Source organism: Salminus brasiliensis, chromosome 11, assembly GCF_030463535.1.
Source record: "Salminus brasiliensis chromosome 11, fSalBra1.hap2, whole genome shotgun sequence".
In the NCBI taxonomy this organism is placed as follows: domain Eukaryota; kingdom Metazoa; phylum Chordata; class Actinopteri; order Characiformes; family Bryconidae; genus Salminus; species Salminus brasiliensis.
Genome location: NC_132888.1, coordinates 17,373,470 through 17,391,537, shown reverse-complemented (window position 1 = coordinate 17,391,537; position 18,068 = coordinate 17,373,470). Strand labels below are relative to the sequence as shown.

Sequence of the window (18,068 nt, the reverse complement as noted above, 5' to 3'; positions counted from 1 at the left end):
TCCTTTTTAGAAGCAATTACATTTCCATAGTTTTCCACACAAGTACTTTCATAGCAGAAGCTTTACACTTTGTCCACCACTGGTTTATAAAAGGCCTTTGCTAAATACAGGGGAGGAAACTTCTTTTTTTTTCAACAAGCAAGAGTCATTTATTGGAATACAGGCTAAATTTAATTACACCAGATTTCAGCTAAACAGCACATAATAGCAGCTCTCTGTACTCCAGACAATTATGACCACAAGCATAAATGGAACTTGAAAGTATTTTTTTTCATTTGTAAATAGTGAAGGAATAGTGGACATCAAGCCAAGACTAGCTTGGTGTCTAAGGTTTAAGGGACAACAATGAACATAACTATCTTGCGTAGCAGTAGCAGTCATCTGATTCTGTGTTTTTTTCTGTGCATTTTCCCATCAATATAAATAAAAGTATGTCATCAGATGTCTAGCAAGTCTTTTTGAGGTTACTTAAACCAACATGGTTTCAGGGAAGTGTGTGATAATTTAGGCATGAAGTTTGCACAATGCTAGCTTGTGGTTTCCTTTTCTTTGGTTGCTATGTCAGTAGCCTCATAGCTGTAGTGCAAAACTAAACTTCAGTCCCCAAACATGTCTGGGTCTAGCCTTTCTATTTTTTTGTATTTTTTTTTATTGAACCACCCTTCAAAATGAGTTAATAAACTAATTTAGTGTAGAGAATGTTTCTTTACATGAACTTTACATTTTGGATAGTAAAGAAAAAAGTGGCTGTATTTGCAGCAATTTGATAACCAGAGGTTGATGTCTGCTGAGAATCTACACTTCTAGAGTCTTTATATGGATTGTTGATTTATTGTATGAATTAAAATAGTTAAAAAAATTAGTCAAACTTGTAAAGATATTTCTGAGGACTGTTTTTTCTTACAACACTCACTACATGTACCTCTACACCATAAAAGTGTGAGAAAATATATCTTAATCCAAAACCTTATCACTCCACTTCTGTAGCCAGTCTTTAGGCAACATTAGTAACCATTTCATTAAGTCATTTTCTAGAGCAGGGTTGGGAAACTCCAGTGTCGGAGGGCCGGATTCCTATGCAGTTTGGTGATTTCCCTGCTTAAAGGCACCTGATTCAATTCAGAAGTTCATTACCAGGTTTAGTCATTGGCTGCATCCCAATTGCATACTACTTACTAATGCTATAAGCTAAATACTGCATGCTGATCCTAATAGTGTGGGTTTGGCAAGTTAGTACACAATATATTAATACACTAACCCGAAGTGATGAAGCGTTGCTAGGCCAACATGCATCGTTTCCATTTCACATTGCATTGTAGGATAACAGTGTCGATCTAAACCACTCTCCACTTTTCTGAGTACGTATAATTGATATTTGAAGATGCTCAACTGTGACCCTTGAGAGAAACTGCTCACAACAAATGGTGTTTTCTCTTGATTATTAACTCAATCTTTGTAGAGTTTTAGCCAGTGCCTTTGTTCTGTGTTACATTAATTACTGCCTTTTTACACCCCTTTCCCCCTTTCCCCTGATAACGTTACCATTGCCACCTTACCCTCACTCATTTCCCCCTTTATCGTCCTCCTCCTCACATCAGTGTACTTAAACCCTGACAGTCTGTGCATTATTTTGGACTTCTGACAGACAGTTGCTCAACTAAGCTGTGCCTGTGTAGGAATTTTTCGTCTGCATGACGCTGAAGATCCAGTCTCCTGACTCCTGTATACTGAATACTGTATACAGTATACTTGGTTCCCTATGGATGTGAGATGCTTCAGATGTCTGGTTCCCATCACAAATGTGAACTGCTCTGTCAGTTTGACGTGGAATGCAAAAAAATCCCACATCAAACCACTCAGAATGACTTTATTTACATGATATAACTATACTTTGAGTAGTGTGAGGAAAGGGACTGGCTGAACTACATGTGCACTTTAAACAACAGTGTTTATACAGTATATATTTTCAGAGCTTTTCAGAGCTTTTCACATGCCTAAGAGACTCGTACCAAGGAAAGGAGTATCCCTATCGTGTCATTTTAACTCTGGGGTTAATTAATACAACAAACAGAGCGCCTGGCTGCCATCACTGAACACTGCACCAGTTCAAACACACACCCTCAATGATGAATTCTGTGTTTCTGTTTGCTGTCATCCAGCCAGTCCCTACTTTGTTTGACAACTGACCAAACAGTTTTTGTGACTGTGTCTGTGTGTGTAAAAATGTAAGCGTGAGACTGGACTGTAGATGATCACTGAGGAGATCAGTGAGATGTGTTCAGCCCCTCTGTGGTCCAGTGATAATGAGGATGATGCTCCAGAGGCCTATGACACAACATCAACCACAAGTCAGCTACACAGCTCTCACTGCAGATTCAGTTTCAGCCCTTAAAGCCAACAAGGCATTGCAATAAATCTGCAGCGCTTCTTACTGAGAATGAATTTAACGTTAGCAGTAAATGTCACACAGAATAAGGGTTGAGGAGCTGTGCAATTCCACAAGAATCTTCAAGTACAGACAGAATGATGTACCCTTATTTGGTCATTTTACAAGGCAGGGATGGTCAGAGTTGTGACTTACCGCTGTAGCTTCTTTGCCTCCTAATTTAAATTTCAGGGGGAAAAAAACAGAACAACAGCCTCATCTAATGGACAAAACCACCATTACATTCAGATGCAACAATGCGATTGCTGCAAATTTTCATACCTCATCCAGGGTGGGAGAATTGTACTTAGTTAACTGTATTTTTACATTTAAACTGATAATGTACTCATACTTGTTACTTTAAACAATTATTGTACTTTTTCCACACTTGTGCTTAATATGTTAATAAACAGAATAACAACCTCATCTAGCAAAATTGCATTTACAGAACTTAGTTTGCAGTACACAAACTTTCATACCTCATCAAGGGTGTTAAATTGTCCTTCATTTCTGTACTTTTTTATTTCTTAACTTTATTAGTATTATTTTGGAGTACTTGTACTGTGAATATTGTCACAGACATTCATACTCCATCGAGGGTGGGAAACTGTACTTTGTTACTGTACTTAAGTATTAATGTAGGTGAGTAAATGTCTGATGATGTACTTATCCTCTTTAGTTTCTATTCACATGTTCTCATCTAATAACCAAAAGTATCATTAGACATAACTGTGTTTACTCTAAACAAATTAATATACAGTTAATATAAACCATTATTTTCTGTACTCAACTTAAGTATTGTAATTGAAAATCTATACTTTAACTACATGTTTCATCACGATAAACTGAAACTGTCCTTAGCTAAAGCTCATTCATCTTATAATGTAATAGCCAGAGTGTAATCAGCTGGTCTTTTTTACTTTTATGTACTTAAATGTTGGTACATTTTTTTCAGGTAAATGTTTGATATTTGGCTTTATGCCACACCAAATCCTTTTCTTTCACTCTTAACAGAGTAACACTCTGGTAAGTCTGTACTTTTGACACACTGTATACTGTGTAGAAATATATCACATTAAAAATGTGTTAATATTAATCAGTCAACATTAAGCAAGAATGGCAAATCTGTACAGAATAGGGTAACACTGTACTGCAGGGCAGCATTTTAAGACTACATTTGACTACCGTCATAAACATGTACTAACAACTGACATAAACCTATAGTAACATTTATAAAGACATTTTCCAACAAGTCGGTTGTCCTAAATCCTCTTTCATTTAATCATTTAACCACAGCAAATGTTACGAATCTTTCTGTTTATATAGGTTTAGGTCAGTTGTCATGAAACGCTTATAAACACAACATGTCCAAATGTTTGTGGACACCCTTTCTGATGAGTGCTTTCAATTACTTTAAGTTGCACCTGTTGCTGACACAGATGTAAAAATGCACTTAGCCTAATGCCAGGTGTGAGCTAGAGGGGTATAAAGCCCCACAGCATTGAGCTGTGGAGCAGTGGAATTGTGTTCTCTGAAATGATGGTTGGTGCTCCATCTAATACTTTTGGAGTGAGTTTGGTAGTTGGGGATGAGGTGGGGTGTTGATTATCCAACATCCTTACCTCACTAACGTTCTTGTTGCTGAATGCAATTAAATCCTCACAGCAATGCTCCAATATATAAAAGAAAGCCTTCCCTAGACAGTACAGACAGTTACTCCAACAAAAACAGGATACATTTTTAATATCCTTGATTTCAGAAGGAACAATGGATGAGCAGATGTCCCAATACTTTTGTTCATACCGTGTACATAGGTGTCTTATAGCTTTTATGAACTTCAATAAAGTAACCACAAATAATTTATAGCATAATCTTTCTATCACATCATTTCACAGTCAGGCGAAGAATATTAAACATTGTTTAGACCATTCATAATAAATCAGTGCATAATATTACCCACATTACTGCTGTATTAATTATTCAGAAAAGTCAGCTGGACAAGCTTAAGCTTAAGCTACATAAAAATATGTAAAATTAATCACAGATATAAAAAAAATTTACAAAAATGTGGTAGTTCATTATATAAAAATATAAAAATATACAATATTTTCTGAAAAGCTGATCACAGACATAAGCTAGAAGCATTAGCACAGCTGCTACAAACAATAAATTTCTGTACGTCAGATCATTTGATTCTCTTGTTGGTGTGAAGAGTCTCAGGGGCTTGTGATCTGTTCTTTCTCCAGTCACAAATCTCCTGGTACGGACACATCCTGCACTTCCATGCTTCCTCTATATCTACTCCTCTGGGCTCCCTCTGGCCCGTCCAGTAGGCCAGGTAGCCCCGCAGGTCGGCCCGTAGCTGTGCCTCGTCGAAGGGGACCACCCTGGTGCCGATTAGGCTGCTAGAATCCTGATGACGGTACTCCACCTGGAGGAGATCGATGCACGGCACGTCAGAACAGGACAGGACCATGAAGAAAGTGTCCACCAGCTCACCAAAGGTGGCAACCTGAATCCCGATTCTCGCAGCATGCGCCTGGACCTCTGCTCCAAGTGCCGGGGAGGCTCGCAGTTTGAAATGGTCCACTATGTGCTCCCTCCTCACCTCGCTTTTGATCAGTGCATCAAACAGAAGCTTATACAAGCCCACCTGGTACCCACACAGAGAGAACAGTGTTTAATCAGAGTAAGACATACCAGACGTTTCTTAAAAGGGCTTTAAACAACATACATGATTGCTGATTTGGTCTTTAACTTAATCTTTGAAAGAAAAGCAAAGCATGTTAAAATGGACAAAGTACAGAAAAACGATCAGGCTTAAAGTTGGGTGCTAGTGAAAACTATACTATTTTATTCCTGATTGTTGGAATAAAATTGTTGGAATAAAAAAACCTTTTATGTATATTCTTCAAAAATTGTTATATAAAAAAGGTGTTATTTAATTGAGTTTCTCCCTATTTGGTACTGCCGATTAGCCCACCCATTCAAGAAGGTAGAGCGTGTCAATAATTTGTCTGTAGTACTTGTTTACATAGTAAAACATTGTTGTAAATCTGTGGAGAAAAGGAATCACAATCAGATCCTGCAGAAGGTACAGCTTTCAGTTTTTAGCTTCTACACACCTGAAAGCAGTGGCCAACGGCCTGTGCGTCTCCAGGGAGAGAGTCTTGCCTGCGGGTCTTCAGCTCGTTCAACACTAGCTCCCCCTTCTGGTTATAACTCAGTTCATCAATGACTCCCATAACACACACGCCTTCTAATACACCAAACACTGGAAACTCACGCACACACTGGCCTGAAAACACACACAACAGCTATATAGTCACACGAGATAGACTCACAAACCACCTTGTTCTTAATCATCCTTTGTCTTTGCATTAAACAACATACCGATGTTACATACTGATGTAACTAACATACCTGATTCCAATGTGGGCATCATGAGTAGGACATTAAGCAATCTAATGGCAAAAGAATCCTCTCTGCTGTGGGTATTAATAGGAACGACTGCATGAACCTCCAACTCTGTGAACAGAGATAGAGGTTAGGTAGTAGGAGGTAGCTATCAAGTGCATCTGCAAAGAGGAAAAGAGTGCATTTAGGGATGTCCTAATCTAGTTAGAGAGGCTAGTCTGTTAAAGGGAAAGTTTGTAAGTTTTGGGGATTTAGAAACCTCTCTAATTAATACTACAATACAATTAATACATTTTGTGTTATGTGTTAAATATTTAATATGTTTTTGAATGATTATTTTATGCACTTTAAAAATGTCAATTCTACAGTAAAAAACTGTCAAACCGTGACAGTAAAAGACTGTAAATTTAAAAATGGTTAAATACAGTTTCTGTAACAGTGAAATGTCATAAATACATATATCGAATTCGTTCTTATTTTTATTTTCATTAATTCATGTAAATAATTGTTTATCACTCCTTATTTCCTACTAGTTGTCTCTACCTTCCTGCAGGTTCCAATTCTAACCCAAGTCTAATGCACTGCATTCAGCCAATCAAGGATCTTTGAAGGCAGCAATCAGGTGGAGTGGATTAGAGGTTTTCAAAATTGGTTTTGGTCACTTAAAAAAACACTGCTGTTTGAAAACACTCTTTAAGGTGGAGATTTTTCAGCCCTGTTCACACCTGTTTGACATCACAAATGACTACCAAATCAAATATGCTTGTAATCATATTTCTCACGTTATTTTTGCTGGAGGAGCATTAACGCCAACATATGAACCGCCAAATGTTGTTTGATTGATCAGATTAAAGTGTCCTCGAGACTGAATTTTTCAGGAATTTCAGTTTTGTATGTATCGATTATTTTCATTTAATTTGTTTTAGTTTTACCACATGCTATTACATATGGAACTGTATGTGGAATGGGAGCAGACAAATGGTGACTTTCTTATCCTGAAACAATGGGGTCCTTAAACTTCACACCAGCCTCACCACAGGGGGCCCAGCGTTATCAGCACATTAAAGGTAATGGAAACAGCACGCTTCAGCAAATGAACATCAAAGTCCAAAGTCCTAATTCAAAGTCAGAATGTCACGTAATGCACATTAATCACGTATTTGTGGGGTATAAAAAGTGTAACTGACACTGTACTGGAAGGTTTTTGTCAGAAGCAGTTCTGAAGCTGGCGTTACGTTTACTGCAGAATTAAAGTGTGTTTTTCTACATTCCTAAAGCTGACTGATCGAGTTGATTCTTTAAGCGTGTTGATTCTGATTCTTTAAGCAAATACGACTACCACAAGACGCACTGTATCCTGTTCACAACTGTACTTTGTGCTGGCTACTTATGACTGAATCACCCGGGATGCATGTTAATATGAACGGGGCCTTTAAAATCTGATTTGAGTGTCTAGGTTCATTCGTACAAATCCGATTGTAATCACGTATGAAAACATCACCGAATGTGGGTCAGATCCGATTAGCAAAAATTGTATTTCATGTGGTTTCCTGCTGTCCAGACTACCGAAAATCAATCTGGATTTAATCTAGATATGGCAAAAATTTGACAGTCTGAACATGGATCTATTGGTTTTGAGCTTGCGGCTGATGCTTATTGGCGTGACTCAACAACAACAGCGGTACATGTTGCTCAAACCGAGTTTGAACTAATAATTTAGTGTAAAACTGAGGTTGTAAGCCAGTGTGTTAACTTATGAAAACGCCTTATTTCTGCAGGTTGCGTCCTCTTATACTGCCTCTAACATTGAGCACAAAAAAAACGAAAGGAGCTGAGGTTGCCCAAGCTTAATATATCAAAAATGCTTGGACCAGGCCTTTTCCTGACCCCATGGATTGGACTGGAACATACCTAAACATCACTAAACAATATAACATCTAAAGAAGACATAGCTATAGACAAATAGTAACTGATCTTCACCTCTTGCCAGGTGAATACTGGCGCCAGTCTGAATCTCCACCCGCTGCTTGTCTGTTTTCCTGACTTGAGGAGGTAGGATGCCATACTGGAGCTTCAACTCACACCAGGTCTGCTCACACAGCAGGGTTACACTCAGGTGACGCTTCATGAAGCGCAGCAGAGGGCTTCGGACAACCTCAACGGTTTTCTTCCTCTTCTCTCCTCTCTCCTCGTCTGTTTTAAGACTTCTCTGCTCCAGCCCTTCCGCAATGCTGCAAGCCAGGGTAGACAATACTGACCATCACATACTGACCAGGCACTGCACATTATTCAGTTACCATCCCACAATACAAACTATGTGCAAGCCCACACAGTAAAACTATTATCTATAAAGAACAACAGGGCACAGAAAGACTTGGGAACTGTAATACGCACAGAACATCAGTACTTCTGCTTGGTATTGTAACAGCCAGTCGTGACTACTGACAGCTAGAACTTTTGAAGTTGAGCTATATTTTCTCCAAGAACATCATCAACTCGGTGAACATGAGCTTACACACAGTTCGAGCTGTGTGTAAGCTCTTCTAAAGTTTAATCTTCTAAAGTTGAAAGAACTCTTCGTTCTTATTTCACTCTTCCAAAAAGGCAGCACACTGTGTTTACTCCGTGAGGTCCTGTCTCTAATCTCCTTTCCCCTATGTAGTGCATGTTGTAGGTTGTGAAATTACAGCACCTCCATCCAAACAGTGGATTTTTTTTTTTTAATAGTGCACTATGTAGGGAGCACAATGTCATTTTAAAAAGAGACGATAATATCTTTTCAGAAGGAGTAAACTGTACAGGTTAGTGGCACAATGGACAATAGATATGAAACTTTGCATTAACTGCATTTAGCTAACTCTCTTATCCAGAACGACTTACAAGGTTACTTGTATTACAGGGGTGGGCCAATGTGGTGTTAAAAGTCTTGCACAAGGACTCTTATTGGTGTAGCGCAGCACAGTCACCCGGACTGGGAATCGAACCCCAGTCTCCAACATGATATCGTAGCTCAGTGGCAGTGGTGTTATCTGTTGTGCCACACTGTTTTTAGAGACACAGCCCCACAGCATATGAATAAATATCTCAATTCCGAGTGTCCCTTGAGGTGAGAATTATTCAGAGCAAAGAAAACACAAACCAGTGTCAGGCCTAGAGTTTCAGTTCTGTATTTTCTATATAGTTCCGCTGTGTTTTGTTGGGGGGTTGGGTGAGAAATGGATTTACCTGTGACCTGATGGTAAGGAAGTGATGGAGCCTTTATTCACAGTGTCTTTCCTTGTGCCTGGTTCGCTACTGCATGGCTTAGGTGGTTCTTCTGAAACATGAATTTACAGAAACAGTATAATAAATAATTAACAGTCAAAATTAGTAGGATTTCTCAATACAACGAGTGCCTTTAGTTATTCCTTAATGTTACCATTTTTCCCTTAGAAAAATATATATATAATAATTCTATAGTAATATTATATAGTACTTATAGTTTTCTATATGAGTTGTATAACAAATACAAGTAAAACTAATTCAGAATATCCATTTCTGTGTTTAAATTGCTATGCGTGTATAGTTGGTTTAGGTGATCACATGCTTTGAGCCAAATTTAGTTGAGTTTGTGTCCCACAAGGTTTTTGTGCAGTTCCAAAAAGATGTTTTTATGTTGGGTGAAAAAACAAAATTCAGTTTTGTAAAACTACTATCCATAATGTATGCATAGTTTTTACTTTATAATGTTTATTCATATTTAAAGGCTTTCCTAAATTATTTTTTTTTAGTTCATAAATTTAGGTAAAGCAGTTGATGACTAAATTAATTTGTGAAAATGTCACACACTTAATTTGCCTTGAATTTACCAACACCAAATACCATCAAATACAGTTAAATGAAAAAGAGACAATGTCAAAAAAAGACTAACGTTGTGTGGAGGTGTGTAAAAAAGCAGCCTAAGAGAAAACAGAGCAACCTCTGGCAATAGGAAATTTCATTTACATTTCTCAGCCCAAAACAGAGGAAACCTTGTTTTGCAGATACTGCGTTATCACAGGACAGCAGTCACGCGATCATTATACAACATGACAACAGCGCCACCTCGTGACCATCCGCGAACATGAACATCTACCAACACATCTTCCAGACTGTGTGTTTATCCACTGAATCCGCAGTAAATCTTATGAAACAGCGTTAATGCTAACTAACTTATTAGACGATCGTAGTAGATCGTGCTACAAGCTACTACATCAAACCTCTGTAGGTCTGATGGAGACTGCTGCTGATGAAGCTGCAACACTACGACTATTAAACGGGTTTAATAGGTTTATTAAGGGTGTATTAACCGGACACTCTCAGGGCCCAGTCCTCGGTGTGTAATAAATTACCTGTGCAGGACTGATCTAGCTGGATATCGAGGAGTTCAGAGTCGCTGATGTCGTCCCACTCTTCACTCTGCGACTCCATCATAGCTAACAGATCCAGCAGCAGCAGCAGCAGTAGCAGCAGCAGCTCACCCTCCCCGAAAACAGCGATACCGGCTCACGGTCGTGTTGTTGTCGTGCTGCTGTTGTCTCGTCTCATCTGTACACATGATGTGTTGTGCAGTCTTGGGTTAAAGGGCTCAGAGGTTGCGTTGTACACACACCTCCCTCTGACGTCTTCATGTTTACGCTCTTTCTGTGTTTCACTGCGTTTTGCCCGGACTTGCCTCCAGTTTAGGACACGCCCTCACAACGCCATTGGCTCGAATGTGGATCACTACGGCAACGCGGTTCAGCCTTTGATACAGTTTCTTTACATCTGAAATCAAAAGCGAAACAAACTCCCTGTTATTAATGTTGCTCAAAAGGAAATATGAGCTCTGCAACTTCACAATTTCTCAATAGGGAAAAAAGCAACGTTTGAAAACATTGAAATTATTCATTTTAATAAATGCATTTAGCTAATGTACATTTATGGCACTTAGCTGACTTTTTCCCAGAGCAACTTACATGGTTACTTGTATTACAGAGGTGGGCCAGTGTAGTGTTAAGTGTCTCACCCAAGGACTCTTATTGGTGTAGCGCAACATAGCCACCCAGACCGGGAATCGACCACCAGTGTGGTAGCTCAGTGGCAGGTAGTGGCAGTAGGTGGCTGTTGCGCCACACCGACCACCATGTAATAATTCATGTGTAACAAATAAGGGTAAATAACCCTAATGTTGGGCACATCTAAGCTCTATTTGGTGTAGGTCATAAATAAATAAGTAAAAGTCAGTGAAACTATGGCTCTCATAAATAAAACAATCCTGGAGTAGAGGTTATATTACTGACTGGCACACCGTTCATCTTCACTTTTAAAATGAACCAGCACTTCACCTGGCTGCCAGGCGGCACACCATCCGGGACATATAAAAACATCCGGCACATCCTAAAGCAACCGGCACACCACCCGAAACAACCTAAAGCAGCCAGCACACAATTCAGCACATCCTAAAGCAGCCGGCACACCACCCGAAACAACCTAAAGCAGTCAGTACACAATGCATTCTGCCTGCTGTAAGATGTGTCTGTTGGTGTGCCGCCTGTTGTAAGATGTGTCTGTTGGTGTGCCGCCTGCTGTAAGATGTGTCTGTTGGTGTGCCGCCTGCTGTAAGATGTGCCGGTTGTTGTGCCGCCTGCTGTAAGATGTGTCTGTTGGTGTGCCGCCTGCTGTAAGATGTGTCTGTTGGTGTGCCGCCTGCTGTAAGATGTGCCGGTTGTTGTGCCGCCTGCTGTAAGATGTGTCTGTTGGTGTGCCGCCTGCTGTAAGATGTGTCTGTTGGTGTGCCGCCTGCTGTAAGATGTGCCGGTTGTTGTGCCGCCTGCTGTAAGATGTGTCTGTTGGTGTGCCGCCTGCTGTAAGATGTGTCTGTTGGTGTTGCCGCCTGCTGTAAGATGTGTGCTGTTGGTGTGCCGCCTGCTGTAAGATGTGCCGGTTGTTGTGCCGCCTGCTGTAAGATGTGTGCTGCTGGTGTGCCGCCTGTTGTAAGATGTGCCGGTTGTTGTGCCGACTGCTGTAAGATGTGTGCTGTTGGTGTGCCGCCTGCTCTAAGATGTGCTGGTTGGTGTGCCGCCTGTTGTAAGATGTGTCTGTTGGTGTGCCGACTGCTGTAAGATGTGTCTGTTGGTGTGCCGCCTGCTGTAAGATGTGTCTGTTGGTGTGCCGACTGCTGTAAGATGTGTCTGTTGGTGTGCCGACTGCTGTAAGATGTGTCTGTTGGTGTGCCGCCTGCTGTAAGATATGTGCTGTTGGTGTGCCGCCTGCTGTAAGATGTGTCTGTTGGTGTGCCGACTGCTGTAAGATGTGCCGGTTGTTGTGCCACCTGCTGTAAGATGTGCCGGTTGTTGTGCCGCCTGCTGTAAGATGTGTCTGTTGGTGTGCCGCCTGCTGTAAGATGTGTCTGTTGATGTGGCGACTGCTGTAAGATGTGTGCTGTTGTTGTGCCAGCTGCTGTTTGTGACGGTTGGTGTGCTGTCTGCTTTAGGATGTGCCGGTTGGTGTTCTGTCTGCTTTAGGTTGGTGTGCTGTTGGTGTTAAGATGGCAGATAACGTAGATAATGTGTGCAGTGTGGCAGCATGACAGGTTTGATTGGAGGGTTGAGTAATCAACATCATGATGTCAACTAATCTGAGATATAGCCTTAAGGCTGTTTTAGAGGAAACAAATGAATGCTTGTTTGGTCCCTCTTTGTGCTTTAATAGGGGAGTTTAAGACAAGGCAGTAAGTGGCAGATAAACATGCTTTACGGCAGATAAACATGCTTAAGACTGTCCATCATCAGTCTCTGCTTTAATTCAACACAACTGCTTGGTGTTGAATAACACACTGCTATGGTGGGGGGCTCATGTTAATTATTGGGATGTACAGCCAGTAAATCCTGACTCTTAGCAGGTAATGAATGGGTTTATGTTCCATTGCTATCTGGCTAGCCACCTTTAGTTACATATAGTATAGCTGTTGTGATAAATATTGCAGCTGTTACTAATTCCTACAGATGTGCTTTTTAAATGTCTCAGTAATGCGTGTGATTGGCACCACATGGTTGTCAGGTTCCACTGGCTGAATGCCATTTGAATGAGTGGCAGCATGGCATGGTAAGTGTTTAGTAGCAGTTTTATTAAGCATTGTTATTCAGTGTTAATTTGTGTTATAAGAGAAGATGTTAATTATGATGAAGAAAAAAAATAAGGCATAAATGTCATAAGTGTTCTTCTCTATAAACCTGTCACAAAATTGCTCTGTATACTGACTCACATTTAAAGACTGCACTGGAAGAAGATCAGTTTAGTCTCACTTTGTCACGCAGGTCCCTCAAGAGAATTGGCCTTCAGTGCAAGTCAAGATAGCCCATCAGATAAACTTCATGAGGCACGCAGTCTGAAGAAGCTTCTCACAGAGCCACTGCCAACGAAGAGCCCAGACAGAAAGAACGCTAAAGCCAAAGGTCAGATCAGCATCCAAGAAGAACAAGGACGACGGTGGCTTTGGCAATGCAAATAGAGGTTAAAAAAGCCAACAGGAGGAAATGTAATCTGGCTGCCCAGCAACAGCTCATTGTTAGCAATTCCTCTGAAGTCTCTGGAGTAGACCAGAGCACTTCAGCAGTAACAAACAGTCCAGAAGAGCAACAAAAATGACAGTATCCATGGAATTACCATGAAACCTTGTCATGCTAAAACAGAAATTTGAACATAAAACGTAAAGAGATGTTTTGCCTGTGTTAAACTATTGTAGCATTATAAGCTAAATGATATGCTAAGGCTAGACGTTAAATCTATTATATGCACACTTAGAGCCTTTTCCAAACCGGCAGATTTGAACAGTACTGGGGGGAACACTGAGTTCACTAACGTATACAGTGACATGGTGGTATTGTGGCCTAGGACTGCTACCATGATGCTTTGGAGCCTTTGGGGGTTTAAATACATAATATAGAGGTGTTTTAGAAGCAGTTTTATTAAGCATTGTTATTTAGTGTTAATTTTAACAGAAGTATTGAGAGATGAGATATTAAGAGACGATTTGGGGGTGAGTTGGGTGTTAGTTGGGATTTTTTGAGTAATCACCACCATGATGTTAACTCAGCTGAGATATAGCCTCAGGTCTGAGTCAAAAAGCCTGGCCTATGTTTATTCTGGGCTTCTGTGGGTTAATAAATAATTTCCTAGCTCATGTACAGTAAGATTAGATAGCAGTTGGGTGTGGCCAAACCTGACCATAATTCATTTCTTACTGCTCCCCTTGCCGTTGTCTATTCCTGCCTACAACCCCTTGGTATACTAATGTACAGCTTTGTTGGATTTATAGTAATTATGTAAGGAGCCAGTAAATCCTAACTGTCACCAGGTAATGACTGGTATTATGTCCCAATGCTAGCTGACTAACTGCCTGAAGTTACATATGGCATAGCTGTGATTAAAATTGCAGCTGCTACTGACTGTTACAGATGTGCTTTTTAAATTAGTTGTCGGGTTTCACTGACTTACTGGCATCTGATAGTAACCTTTAAGCCAAGTGGCAGCTGCCATTCAGCATGACAGGACTGATATGAGTTGGGGAGCAGAAGTGAGTTAAATGACCTACAGTGTGACGTTATGGTGTGTCTGAAACGGAAGGCATTTGCCTCAATGACTTGCCTATGCTGTCTCATAAGTCAGTACACTTCAAAGGCAGCAATACCTCATGGTGTTACCAGGATATTGACAACTACTGTCAGCAGGTGGCGTAACAAATTAAAATCGTACTGTTTACTACTATTTAATATAAATATTATTAACACAAATAACTTACATTTGTACATATTGCTGCTTGCCTCTGCCATGTTGCTTTTTCTCTCAAGAGGAGCCGGCATTAACCTAGAGGACCACGGGACATGTAAAGTTTTGCCTTCGCAAAACAGTAGTACGGTAGTGAAGGTACCTTTGCAGACAGCATTTTATGCAAACAGTTTACATGGACATAACTCGGATCCTTCTTCCCTTTGAATACTGCCTAAGTAGGCAGCATTTATTTAATTATATGTTTCAGACACAACCTATGATATTCTGGCCCAGGAGTTCTCCCATAATGCCTTGGGTGACTTTATAATTTTTTTAAATATAAAATTTTAGCAGTAATTTTGCTAAATATCGTGATTTAGTATTCATTTGTGCTCAAAGAGAAGTTTTGGTGGTTAGTTGGCTGTTTTGAGGAATTTTTGAGGGATCACCGCCAACTAAGACGTCAGCTAAGCTGAAGTACAGTAGAAATCTGAAATGCCCAACACGTCTCTACACACATTAGGCTTGTTCACCTAACTATTATAAATAGCAGTAATAAAACCTAAATGATTTTCTGCGTTCTGTTTATTTTATATGGCATTATTTTATGTGTGTGTGTAATTCTGCTGCTGCCTATGTAACACTGGGTTAATTTCATGTTTTATGAAGGCTGAATATATGTATTTAGCTTCTATGGTGATGCACGTTTCACATGAGGAGACCTCACTGAGATGAATGTGAGGTTCTTAATGACTCCCTGTGTGTTTGTGTTCACTCAGACTTACCTGCTTATAACAGCCCCTGTTCACATACAAGCAGAGTAAGCAGTGAAGCCTGCATCGAAATGAGCTGTGGGAAAATACAGCTGCGTCTCCAGGTCTTAAACCAGGAGAGTACTTATCACAAGATAGTATGTGCAGTATTATTAGGCAAGTTGTATTTGAGAGGAATCTTTTTATTATTGAACAACAACTATGTTCTCAATCAACCCAAAAGACTCATAAATATCAAAGCTTAATATTTTTGGAGTGGGTTTTGTTTAGATTTGGCTATCTTAGGAGGATATCTGTTTGTGCAGGTAACTATTACTGTGCAGGATTATTAGGCAACTTAATAAAAAACAAATATATACCCATCTCACTTGTTTATTTTCACCAGGTAAACAAATATAACAAAATTTAGAAATAAACATTTCTGACATTCAAAAACAAAACCAAAAACAAATCAGTGACCAATACAGCCACCTTTCTTTACGATGACACTCAAAAGCCTTCCATCCATAGATTCTGTCAGTTGCTTGATCTGTTTACGATCAACATTGCGTGCAGCAGACACCACAGCCTCCCAGACACTGTTCAGAGAGGTGTACTGTTTTCCCTTCCTGTAGATCTCACATTTTATGAGGGACCACAGGTTCTCTATGGGGTTCAGATCAGGTGAACAAGGGGGCCATGTCATCACCCTTACTGGCCAGCCACGCTGTGGAGTATTTGGATGCATGTGATGGAGCATTGTCCTGCATGAAAATCATGTTCTTCTTGAACGATACCGACTTCTTTCTGTACCACTGCTTGAAGAAGGGGTCTTCCAGAAACTGGCAGTAGGTCTGGGAGTTGAGCTTCACTCCATCCTCAACCCGAAAAGGTCCCACAAGTTCATGTTTGATGATACCAGCCCATACCAGTACCCTACCTCCACCTTGCTGGCGTCTGAGTCGGAGTGGAGCTCTCTGCCCTCTACTGATCCAGCCTCGGGCTCATCCATCTGGCCCATCAAGACTCACTCGCATTTCATCAGTCCATAAAACCTTAGAAAAATCAGTCTTAAGATATTTCTTGGCCCAGTCTTGTCGTTTTATCTTATGTTTCTTCTTCAAAGGTGGTCGTTTTTCAGCCTTCCTTACCTTGGCCATGTCCCTGAGTTTCGCACACCTTGTGCTTTTTGATACTCCAGTAACGTTGCAGCTCTGAAATATGGCAAAACTGGTGGCAAATGGCATCTTGGCAGCTTCACACTTGATTTTCCTCAATTCATGGGCAGTTATTTTGCGCCTTTTTTTTAACATGTTTCTTGTGACCCTGTTGGCTATTTGCCATGAAACGCTTGATTGTTCGGTGAAAGTTTGGCAATGTCAAGACTGCTGCATCCCTCTGCAGGACATCTCACAATTTCAAATCTCTCTTCTGACCCATTTTGCCAAAGGAAAGGAAGTTGCCTAATAATTAAGCACACCTTATATAGGGTGTTGATGTCATTAGACCACACCCCTTCTCATTACAGAGATGCACATCACCTGATTTACTTGATTGGTAGTTGGCTTTCAAGCCTATAGAGCTTGAAACAACATGTATAAAAAGAAACAACATGTATAAAAAGGATGATGTGATCAAAATACTCATTTGCCTAATAATTCTGCACACAGTGTACAAAACACTTGTGTTGTTTCCATGATTTATGTACATTTCAAGAACAAGGATTACAGGATTAAAGTGTGGTGGCGGTTAGAACTCCGGACTATAGAAGACAGGGTTGCGGGTTCAATACTTGGGCTCGGCAAGCTGACGTTGTCTTGGGCAGTGGTATCTCAGCTGTTCGAGCTCCAAGCTGTTGATGACAGGGTTGTGAGTTCAAAACCTGGGCTCAATTTTTCTGCAATAAATAATTTGCTTGGCTTCCTAAAAACACGAGCTGGGCAGCTTTAGTTTGAGGACTTATTCCACAGACACCCAGTAATTAGCCTAAAAGATGCACATTTGAAATAAAATAAATCTAATTTAAAAACAAATATATCAATGAAATTAATAAATCAATTAATTTCCTTCTTAGATTCTATTCATAGGAAGTTCTTAATATAAATATTGTTTTAGAATATATAGGGACAAAAAATCATATTTTTGAAAGTGTCCCACTTTAGCAAGACTGCTAAAGTGCTAAATGTTCATGAACTAATGATGAAGAAAAAAATAAGGCCTTATCAAAAGTTCTTATCTATAAACGTGTCACAACATTGCTCTGTATACTGACTCACATTTAAAGACTGCACTGGAAGAAGATCAGTTTAGTCTCACTTTGTCACGCAGGTCCCTCAAGAGGATTGGCCTCCAGTGCAGGTCAAGCTAGCCCATCAGATAAACTTCATGAGGCATGCAGTCTGAAGAAGCTTCTCACAGAGCCACTGCCAACGAAGAGCCCAGGTCAGACCAGCATCCAAGAAGAACAAGGACGACAAGGACAGAGGTGGACAGACGCCAGGCCCAGGACAGTCTGAGGTGGGAGGGGGTGCTGAGTGATCTGGTGGCCGAGGCAATGAGAATGGAGGTTTAAAAAGCCAACAGGAGGAAATGTTATCTGGCTGCCCGGCAAAATCTCATTGTTGGCATAATCTCTGGAGTCCTCTGGGGCAAACCAGAGCACTTCAGCAGTAACAAACAGTCCAAAGGAGCAACCAAAAGGACAG

The 18,068-nt window shown here is 40.3% G+C and overlaps 1 protein-coding gene across 2 annotated transcripts; it reads right to left on the bottom strand.

Moving 5' to 3' along the window:
• Nucleotides 1-4,151: 4,151 nt before the first annotated feature.
• On the bottom strand, nucleotides 4,152-10,526 carry exo5 (exonuclease 5). Of its 2 annotated transcripts, XM_072692009.1 has the most exons (6): nucleotides 10,213-10,526; nucleotides 9,068-9,158; nucleotides 7,823-8,073; nucleotides 5,849-5,953; nucleotides 5,551-5,723; nucleotides 4,152-5,078 (listed from the first exon to the last, which is right to left on the bottom strand). In XM_072692009.1, the coding sequence occupies exons 1-6, from the start codon at nucleotides 10,292-10,294 to the stop codon at nucleotides 4,611-4,613; spliced, it is 1,170 nt and encodes a 389-aa protein (XP_072548110.1). In that variant the 5' UTR covers nucleotides 10,295-10,526; the 3' UTR covers nucleotides 4,152-4,610. The 2 variants fall into 2 exon arrangements, with proteins under 2 accessions (XP_072548110.1, XP_072548109.1); XM_072692008.1 differs by lacking the exons at nucleotides 9,068-9,158; nucleotides 10,213-10,526 and adding an exon at nucleotides 8,723-9,053.
• Nucleotides 10,527-18,068: the final 7,542 nt, after the last annotated feature.

What these genes read in the sequence shown, in the direction of transcription:
- exo5 (XM_072692008.1), bottom strand. Translation starts at nt 8,913, where the DNA reads ATGCTGTGGGGCTGTGTCTCTAAAAACAGTGTGGCACAACAGATAACA. An exon ending in CCTGTAATACAAGTAACCTT is followed by an intron (nt 8,074 to 8,722) that starts GTAAGTCGTTCT and finishes CCTGGCTTGCAG; the next exon opens with CATTGCGGAAGGGCTGGAGC. An exon ending in CCGTTGGCCACTGCTTTCAG is followed by an intron (nt 5,079 to 5,550) that starts GTGTGTAGAAGC and finishes TGTGGGTACCAG; the next exon opens with GTGGGCTTGTATAAGCTTCT.